This window comes from Clytia hemisphaerica, unplaced genomic scaffold, assembly GCF_902728285.1.
Source record: "Clytia hemisphaerica strain Z4C2 unplaced genomic scaffold, Clytia hemisphaerica genome assembly, whole genome shotgun sequence".
In the NCBI taxonomy this organism is placed as follows: domain Eukaryota; kingdom Metazoa; phylum Cnidaria; class Hydrozoa; order Leptothecata; family Clytiidae; genus Clytia; species Clytia hemisphaerica.
Window position 1 is genome coordinate 2,024,286 of NW_027103528.1, and position 10,594 is coordinate 2,034,879.

Below are 10,594 nucleotides of genomic sequence, written 5' to 3' on the forward strand. Positions count from 1 at the left end.
ATTGCAGTAATTTCGGTAATCACGGTAATCACACCCTTACGCCACAATATATCGCCCTTTATAGCGCCACACCATATTATAAGCAACGTATACAATGTACCCCTCAGATAATGGTAATTGCAGTAATTTCGGTAATCACGGTAATCACGCCCTTACGCCACAACATATCGCCCTTTATAGCGCCACACCATAATAAGACAATGTATACAATGTACCCCTCAGGTAATGGTAATTGCAGTAATTTCGGTAATCATGGTAATCACGCCCTTACGCTACAACATATCGCCCTTTATAGCGCCACACCATAATAAGACAATGTATACAATGTACCCCTCAGGTAATGGTAATTGCAGTAATTTCGGTAATCACGGTAATCACGCCCTTATGCCACAATATATCGCCCTTTATAGCGCCACACCATATTATAAGACAACGTATACAATGTACCCCTCAGGTAATGGTAATTGCAGTAATTTCGGTAATCACGGTAATATTGTATACATTGTCTTATTATAGTGAGGCGCTATAAAGGGCGATATATTGTGGCGTAAGGGCGTGATTACCGTGATTACCGAAATTACTGCAATTACCATTACCTGAGGGGTACATTGTATACGTTGTCTTATAATATGGTGTGGCGCTATAAAGGGCGATATATTGTGGCATAAGGGTGTGATTACCGTGATTACCGAAATTACTGCAATTACCATTACCTGAGGGGTATATTGTATACATTGTCTTATTATGGTGTGGTGCTGTAAAGGGCGATATGTTGTGGCGTAAGGGCGTGATTACCGTGATTACCGAAATTACTGCAATTACCATTACCTGAGGGGTATATTGTGTACATTGTCTTATTATGGTGTGGCGCTATAAAGAGCGATATGTTGTGGCGTAAGGGTGTGATTACCGTGATTACCGAAATTACTGCAATTACCATTGACTGAGGGGTGCATTGTATACTTTGTCTTATTGTGGCGTTATAAAGGGCGATATGTTGTGGTGTAAGGGTGTGATTACCGTGATTACCAAAATTATTGCAATTACCATTACCTGAGGGGTACATTGTATACATTGTCTTATTATGGTGTGGCGCTATAAAGGGCGATATGTTGTGGCGTAAGGGCGTGATTACCGTGATTACCGAAATTACTGCAATTACCATTATCTGAGGGGTATATTGTATACATTGTCTTATTATGGTGTGGCGCTATAAAGGGCGATATATTGTGGCGTAAGGGCGTGATTACCGAAATTACTGCAATTACCATTGCCTGAGGGGTACATTGTATACTCACTTTGTATTATGTTATCGTGGTAGAGGGTGATGTGTAAGTTTAGTATGATAGTATGACACGCATTCATAATAAAGTGAGGTTATGTTTCAAATAGTCATGGAAGTATAGTATAAAATCTGTAAGTCGTCGCTTGTTACGCTTTGTATAGCACGAAGTAGATAGGGAAAGCCACATGTCATCATATCGTGACAAATGTAACATTACTTGTATACGTGTATTAGTGAAGTATTTTTCGAAGTGTTTTTCAGTCCAACATAGATTGTAAAATTGACCAGTTGTGATAGCCTAAATAACTTACGCTCCAGTGGTTTGGTGAAATAGCTCCAAATTCTGGCTTTTTAAGTTAGGAGAGACCTTCCCGAAGGCATTTAACGGTGGTTAGACTAGGTACACAGACAGTCATACAGAAACACCATAAAGGGAAAGTATATTGCTAGCTATAAACTCAAAAAAGTCTAGCTTCCTGAAGGCACGTCTCTTCATTGTCTGCGCGGCGATCAGCTTGGAGAAAAGATTGCATCATGAAAAAGGACTATGCACTTGAAAAGAAATTTAGGCGTGTCGCGGAATAGAAATTATGAATGACAGTTTGACCACGTGGATATATAAATAGCGCGACATTTGTAATCGGCGCATTTTAACTTTTCTCGACTGTACGTCTGAATGAACCACAATGGCATTCCTTTCCTTTTCTTTTGACCAACAACATAGAAGATTTTGCTTGAGAAGTGCAATCACAGCGTACGCTAGTGGAGCCCGGGCCTTAACTAGGATAAGTGAGTTTCTATTTCACCCAACTTCACCCAACTAAGATGGCGCAGAACTTTTGATAAATTTTATACGCAGTATCCTCTTGACTATTGTTTATTAGGCAAAGTAGCAATAGAGAAATGTTGAAATACCGTATAGCAGCCAATGAAAAAAAAGAAGCTATTTCTGATTGGTTACCTTGTGGATTTATTCACAGCGTATGTCCATATATTTTGCCTACAATCTAAGATGTCTGCGACATTATTAGAAAAGGTCTATTTAGTGAATAATAATCATGACATATATCGTTATAAGAAAGAAACTAGGAGAAAAAACAAACAAACAGGAGATGTGAAAATCAGTAAGATAATGATACCACAACTTTTTAAATATATTTTTGAGAGGCTTTTCCAGCTTTTCCTTAAATTTTATTAAGTTATTAAGCTGCATGAATTCTTCAAGTATGTATTTTTTATAATGGAATATAATTTTTTTTTTCAAGCAAACGCCTCAATCAATCAATCAATCAATCAATAATTAAATCAATCAATTATTCCTGATTATTTTTTAATGTTTAATCTTTAAAGCATTAAAGCTTTATAAGTGCATGACATGATCTTTATGTGGGGGCATTTAGTGAAAGCTATGACTAGTAATTAAATTAGACGATGTTATCGTCCGTTACAGTGATAGTAAAGGCGGGAAAAATGGCGGTATGGCGTTATGGCGGTATACGGAAAAAAATCGGCGGGAGAGTTTCGAAGAATACGGAAACTCAAATTCGTACGATTTGGGCTGTTTTTGTATTTTATGCCAAAATCGTATAGTCTAAGACTGGCAACTCTACCGACTGCTAACTCTTTTCGGCAAAAAAAACCGTTTGCGAATTTTCTTCGGCTTTGGGCTTTTTTCTTAGATAGTGATTCGTCTCAGACTATAACATAGTCTATAATTAAAAACAAAAATGATAACTGAAGATTTTTTCGGGCTTTTAACTTTTCGAGTTATTTGATAAATTTAACTCGGGGTTTTTTATGCCTTTAGCTTTTCGAGTTATTTGATATTTTCTAACTCGGGTTTTTTTCGTGCCTTTAACTTTTCGAGTTATAGACCACAAAAACATCTATAAATTTTGATCAAGAAAAGTTGAGACTTTGATGTAATACATTTTTTTGCTCAGTTTGAAGAGCTCTATCACGTGGTATATATCTTTTTTAATTTAGAAGATCCCTAAAAAATCATGAATTTTTAGGGCTTACAATTTTGCCTGAAAACCCAAAAATAGCAAATTACGCAAAAACTACGGGTTTACAAGCTTGGTAACATTCAAATTCGGAATCAGCACCCTCAACTTGACTAGGAAACATATCAAAAAGTTGGTCACGGACATTTTGAATTTTTCTTTATTTTTGAAACTTTACCAATCCACTGGCCACGGCCACTGAATAATTTTCGATATCCGATTTTTCTTGTTGAATATCTGCTTAATATTGCTAATAATATACTAATAATATCTTGACCAACACCACCGGGAAAAAAAATCACGGAAGAGATTTGAAGGGTCGCCAGGGCTGACAAACAAGTTCGGTCGTAATGAGCCTAACTTGTAAATCTCTACAATAAAACCAATAGTTTATCGGTCCAACGTAGCAAAACAAAAGCTCTCTCTGCCAATTATTTTAAACATTAACAAACATTAACGACCAAACGATAACAGTTCTAATATATAAGTCGCAGATTCAGAGATAAAAAGGCAGGATTCTAGCAGTATGTAATACTAATACTCCACTAAAAAAATGCCAAATAAGATTCGAAAAAGTAAAAGTTGAAAAAAATTGTTATTATTCTTCCAAGGAAAAAATCAGGACTTATTTTATGAGTAGTAAAGATCTATTTATCAAAATTATCTGTGAAAAATTATTTGTGAAAAAATAGTATAATTTCATAAAATATTCTCCGCTCAGTACATAACAGTTGTAGTAAAATTGTGATTAACAAGAAAGAACAAAATTGTAATGAATGCACACCTTCACTATAGTTGGTGAAATCATCGCACCTTCTTTCGGTGGTGCCATCGATCTTTTCCAGTTTGACCTTTCGGCTTCCGATTCAACCAGCGACTTCGACCAGCCTTACCAATCACTTCATGCTTTTGGTTAATATTGGAAGCACGACCAATGGTTGCCAAGCATTTCGCATTGACAGTGATTTGAGGCCGGTTTTTGCCAGGACACTTCAAGACTACATTACCGTCCATTTTGCGTATTATAGTCCCGTACATTCCACCGGCCCTACAAAAATGTCCTCCAAGACCAGGCTCACGCTCGATGTTATGCACCATTGTCGAAATGGGGAGGTGTTGTAGAGGATACGCATCTCCTGGGATCATCCGCGCCAACGAAATAGGTTTATCACGCGATGCAGTGATGACGTCACCAACTTTCATTTCATGAGGGCAAAGAATGAGCTTGGTTTGATTAGACCCATCACCAGCCACCATGGCAATGTTGGCAGTACGAAATGGGTCGTAGCCGATCGCCAACACTCGGTCAGTGATGGTTTTCACTGGCTCGTTCTCTTCATGTAAAGGAACACGAACCATATCAACAATACGCCAATTTCTTTGAGCACCACCTCCTTTATGGCGAATTTTGATTCGCCCATCTTCACCTCGCCCACTTTTTCCTCGATTACGATAAAACTTGCCATCACGCAACCTCTTAGGGACGTACAACTCCATGTGCGTATCTCGTGGACGCGTGTAAGACCATTGTGTACGGCCTTGATGCGATGCTGTTGTAGACAGGAGGCGACTTACAATGGATACTTCGCTTTTTATTGCTTCTACTCTACATCCCAAAGTTAATGATTTGAAAGCTTTGCTTAGTAACATCTGTAAATAAAAATGGAAGAATTACTAGTTATTCAATAGTTGGAAAGGAACAGTGTGCTTATCCATCATGAATTTAGAAACAGAGGAAACTTAGTGACGGGTGAAACAAAATGTTACAAGCATGAAATATTGAAGGGACTGGCGTTTTTACAAGCTCTTATTTGATTTGGTTGGTCGTTAAGATGTAATAAAAGAATCTTATTACTTTTTCTAAAGAACGCGTCATCTCTATCACTTTAAATGACCAATTAGTGAAGTATCTTGTAAAAACTCCAAGGCATCTCATATTGAACGGGCCACCTTCTGACAAGAAAAATTTACCTTGGACGACAGGAAAAAAAACAATTAGAAAACCCATTGAACTTCAAAATAAAACAGAAATTCTCAAGTCTTTATTTAAATTCAAAAAACGAAATCATCAACCAGACACTTTGATTATTCAACTCGATTATCTAACCCTATCAGCATTTCTCGTGGTCATGGACATCTCCATTCCTCACTTATCCTCTTTTATTCCTCAACATTCCTTAGCGTTCCTCAGGAACGGATATTTCAAAACTTTGTTTAAGCATAGTCATTATAAAAAACCCCGGTCTGGCAATGTATTGTTTTAGCTTTTTGTTCAATTTTCTTTTGTTATAAACAAAACACAAGTAGTTGTGATTTGCATACTTTTTGATCACGTTACCAAAATCTCCTCTTGGGATTGGTCTATTTTTTAATCCCCTTATTAAAAAAGTTTGCAAAATAAATCGATTTCGGTACATAAGCTCCATCTTTTGACAATAAAAAGAGACAAAAGCCTTCAGTGTTCTTATAATGACTATGGTTTAAGCATTCCTCAGCTATTCCTCAAACGTTTCTGATGAATGGACATTTCAGACGTTATTTTTAGACGTTCCTCACTCGTTCCTCGAAGGTTCCAGAGGAATGGACGTTCATGGCGTTATTTAACTTAAGAGCCACTGTCTGTAAGAATCAGACAATATAAGCAAATTGAGGAAGTAAATTTGTTTTAAATTGGCTCATTTTGATATAATTTATTCTAATTTATAAACTGAGAATCCTGTGAAAATTTTACAGTCTAACTCCAAGCGGTTCAGATTTTATGGTCGTTTGAAATTTCAAAGTTGAGCGGTCTTCGCCAACTAAAAATCACAAATTTGGCTAAATAGGGATTTTTACCTCAAATTGTGCTTGGATGATAACAGACACAATATTCTCAGCTTGATAATCTGAAAATATGGACGACTTTTAACAGAAAGATGTAAGAATCATAACATACAGATACTGGTTTTTAAAAAAAAAACATGGCCCAAGATCAGGTTTTTAAACCGCGCGACAAAGTTTGAACCATTTTTAAGGGCAAAAATCTCAAAATGGAGAAAATCAAAACTGGAAAGCTTTTCATATCCCAAAAGTTTACTGCTGGGAAACAAAAAACCTGAACTCAGAAAAAAGGGATTTTTAGATATTTTTGAGAATTTTCAGCTCAAAAATTATTCTAAACTATGTCGGTTTTTGACCAAAAATTAGGATATTTTGGTTCATTGGAGAACCTGAAAGGGGTCTAAATCAATGAATTTTATATTTCATGAAAATGTACCTTATCACCACCTTTTAAGGCCTAATTATAAAGATATAGGGGCTTATGAGCCGTTAGACTGTATGAAAATGGCAAATTCATGGGTACAAAAAAATCGAAATTCACTTGCACTGGAGAGAGCATCACAGATTCTAAGGTTGTAACAGGCGATGTATAAGTATCACTAAACTTTAAAGCAAATCCTTTTTTGTTGCCTTGTTATGATTGGCATAATAGATACCAAAAAATGATTTTACACAGACAGAATTTGCAGAAAGGCCAGAATACATTAGAAAAATGTATAGGAAGCAAGCAAGCTATATGGAGCTCTCTGATAGATGTTCTTATAAAGGTCTTCTTCAAATTAGATTAGATCTTAAAAATATGTATCACCATTTTCATCTTTTTTCAGGGCTAGTTGTGCTTGTTTTTTCCTGTCCCGTCCGAAATAATTTTTTGCAAAAACCTGTTTTATTCAAGTCTTGCTATTTCCTTTTCCTTTCGAAATGATCAGTAAGTAAACAAATAAGTATACCTACTATTTCAAACAGAAAAGACTTGAGAATCTTTCCCTTTTCTAACCGGCAGTGATTTTCATGTAATACCTGTTTTTACTGGAAAATTGTCCCGTCCGAAAGCTATTTCTATTTTCAAGATTTTAGATGTTAAAACTTTACTTTGATTGATCTATTTGAACTTTTTTCTTACCATTAGGTCTTGCTGATAACTTCCTGAATGTTAAACACTCATTTCACTACAAATTGAGAGATATTTGAAAAAGTATGATTTCGGACGGAACAACAAGTGATTCCGGACGGGACATTTTTTTCTAGCACCCCTAAAATCAAATCTAAATGGCTTTGAATCTTTACCCACTTTCCTCGATTAAAATATGCTCTATCCTAGATTACAATATTCAGCCATTGTAATCTTTCTTCCCCGCAGAATTTTAAAAATATCGCCAATTCTATTTTGATTTCGGACGGGACATTTTTCGCTGACACTTCCAATCAGCAATGCACTGGGACCTATAGATTGGTAACCTAAGGGATTAAAATAGATAAATACCTTTTGACATATTTTCAAACACGTATAGGTTAAACTTACCCTCAAGCTTAAAAAATATTCAATAAACATTCTTACAGTGGGGGTATTGTAATGATTTCGGAGGGGACAAATTCTGGTGACAAAATGGAGGTAAACCGAAAATCACTGCTAGAGCAAGTTTGTAGAAAAAACACATGAATAAGTTGTCTATATGGAAAATCACAAGTGCTACCATAAAACTGAGCCACTTTTTTACTAAAAATTGCCAAAATAAGGAAAAAACTGACACAAAATTTATGATTGCAGACAAATGGTAGACAGTTAAAACATGAAATTTTGCAGAAAGTGTATCATTACCAAGCTGTATCTGATGAAAAAAGGAAAAAATAATTAACACTTGACTTTAACGAGATTGTGCAAAAATTGATTTCGGACGGGACTGTACAGATTTAGTGCAAATCACCCAAAAGTATCCTTTGTATAGTGCAAAGTTTGACCAAGAACAAAACCTCCTGACCTTCTCTTCGTAGGTTGAATCAGGGATATGTTATAGCAGAGCTGGATGAAGGACGAATCCTTAGCGGATTGCTTCTTTGTCTTTTCTATTATAAACTGTTCATAATAGAAATCCATCTATGTCCCCTTGAGTGTTCTGTTTTTATAAGAAAAATGAAGCAGACAAAGTATTCATGCAGTAAATTTGCACATATTTTGCTATGATGTTCCCGCTTTTCATCAAAATAATATTTGTAGAAGAAATCCAAAAGCTTCCTTGTAAATGAAATCTATTTTTATCAGCGTGTGTTATGAATTTAAGAAGCTTTCATGATTTCTCTTTAAAAATTTCGGATGTAAATATTTTGACAAATATTGTTTCAATTGACTTGAATTTCTTTCCATAATCAGACAAACCGACTTGCTAACTGAAAATATCAGTTAGAAAGTGAGGCACCCCGTGGTGTAGCGAGGTATTTCAAATGAAAAAGTACTATTTATAATCTTAGAGAAGAAACTTCTTATATAACTTTACTAATGAAAACAATGTTTTTCATTTTTTTAAATTGTCATTCACCAATGTTTTACAGACCCTCTTGATAATTAAAAGTTTTTAATCGTGAACGATAAATGCAGCAGCAGAATCATTGGCTAAGAGGAAATCCAAATTTCACGAGTTTGTAATTATAAAAGTTAAATTTCATATCAAATTTAAATGTCAGGGACAGAGATAGAACAAGGTTTTTTTAAATGTGCGTTATCCAGCTCCGCTATAACATATCCCTGATTGAATCAAGCTAAACGTCTTTCTAAATTCCAAAACCCTGATAATCTTGAAAACTTTCTGGGTGTGGATGAATGAAAATGATTTTGCCATCAAAATTATGTTTTGCTGCCTAATTGTTGGATGCCTAATTGATAAAAATGCCTTTTTGGCCCAAGAAATGCTCCTTCAACAACTTTTTTCACCTAAACTCATGGCATTAACAATGAAAAATTTGCCACAACCCTAATTTCCCACCAAATTCATTAGACCTCTTTCAGGTTCTCCAATGAACCAAAATATCCTAATTTTTGGTCAAAAACCGACATAAGGAATTTTGAGGCCGAGATTCTCTGAAAGAATAAGGAATATCCAGGCTTTTGATATCTAAGCTTCTTATAAAAAGGTGTATAAAAACCCATTTTCCTTCAGAAATATAAAGAATTTTCTCTAAATACAAAAAAATATTTTCTTTTGAAAATACAGATGAATAGAAACATTTTGGAAAATTGCCTCTGAACAGCTCTGAACAGAACAAATAGTAAATCACTAAGGCTCAGTGACTCTTACTATACAAGGAATTTCTAGGCTGAAATTCTCTGAAAAAATAAGGAATATCCAGGCTTTGAGCTAAGTTAAGCTTCTTATAAAAAGAAAGGTTGTATTGTCATAATAAAAACCCATTTTCCTTCAAAAATACAGGAATTGAATTTTCTCTCAATACAAAAAAGTATTCTCCTTTGTAAATACAAATGAATAGAAATATTTTGGGAAATTGCCTCTGAACAGGACAAATAGTAAATCTAAGGCTCAGTGACTCTTACTATACAGTTCGTTTAAAATAATTGAGCTGAAAATTCTCAAAAACATCTAAAAACCCCTTTTCTCTCAATTCAGGTCCTGAAAGTACTCCCAGTACTCCAAAAATGTAAAATTGAGTTCCTTCCAACTTTGTGTCTTTTTTTAAATGACAGCAAAAATGCAACTTTTACGACAAAAAACTCCAAATTTCCAACTTTGGGCTGCCATTTTGAGAAATCAGAGAGGTTGATGGTTCCTATTGGGGGAGGGGGGGTACACCCGGGCCTTGGCCAGACCACATTTTTTCAAAGCAAAAAGAAAATTTACTGATTCAGCTAAATTCTGCGTAAAAACCTTGAAAAAGACCGGTTTTAGGCAGTCTAGAAGGGTTAATGTTAAAAAATTTCTCAGGTCGGCGCCAAACATGGTGGCATCTCCTTAGACACTAAACCATGGCCCTACCACTTTCAAAGTGGAGCCGTGGCCCCTGAAAAACCTTAAAATCAACCAAAATTTACAACCTTTCATCCAAAGCAAAAAGACGTGCTTTTCTCGCTGCCATCTTGTTTTAAAATGAGAATTATTTTTCATACCAGCACACATGGAATTTTTTTCATCCAATCAGACCGCGCGATTTCACTTTCGCTTTTGCTTTCGCTTTCCTTAGTCCAATAAGACATGGGATTTGAGTCACGTGAAGACGCAGGATTTGATTCACGTGAAGACGCGGGATTAGAGTCACGTGACATCTCTATTGAAAAACCTGCGCAAATTAAAATAGAAATAAGATGTATACAGGGGGGTCAAACTACTGGCTACATGAACTGAAAGCAAACGATTAAGGCCAATGTTTTTGGTTTTTCTGAAGGACAAAAGGTCTAGGCAGGTTTACTGAAGGAGGCCTAAAGCTGGGACTATTTATTAAAAAGATATGGGCAAAAATGGTACTTTTTAGGTGATAA

General features: G+C 35.6%; 1 protein-coding gene across 1 annotated transcript; it reads right to left on the bottom strand.

The window, feature by feature from the left end:
* Positions 1–3,941: 3,941 nt before the first annotated feature.
* On the bottom strand, positions 3,942–4,973 carry LOC136799520 (large ribosomal subunit protein uL2m-like). The gene has a single exon (XM_067056234.1). The coding sequence runs from the start codon at positions 4,939–4,941 to the stop codon at positions 4,096–4,098; it is 846 nt and encodes a 281-aa protein (XP_066912335.1). The 5' UTR covers positions 4,942–4,973; the 3' UTR covers positions 3,942–4,095.
* Between the last annotated feature and the right edge of the window lie 5,621 nt (positions 4,974–10,594).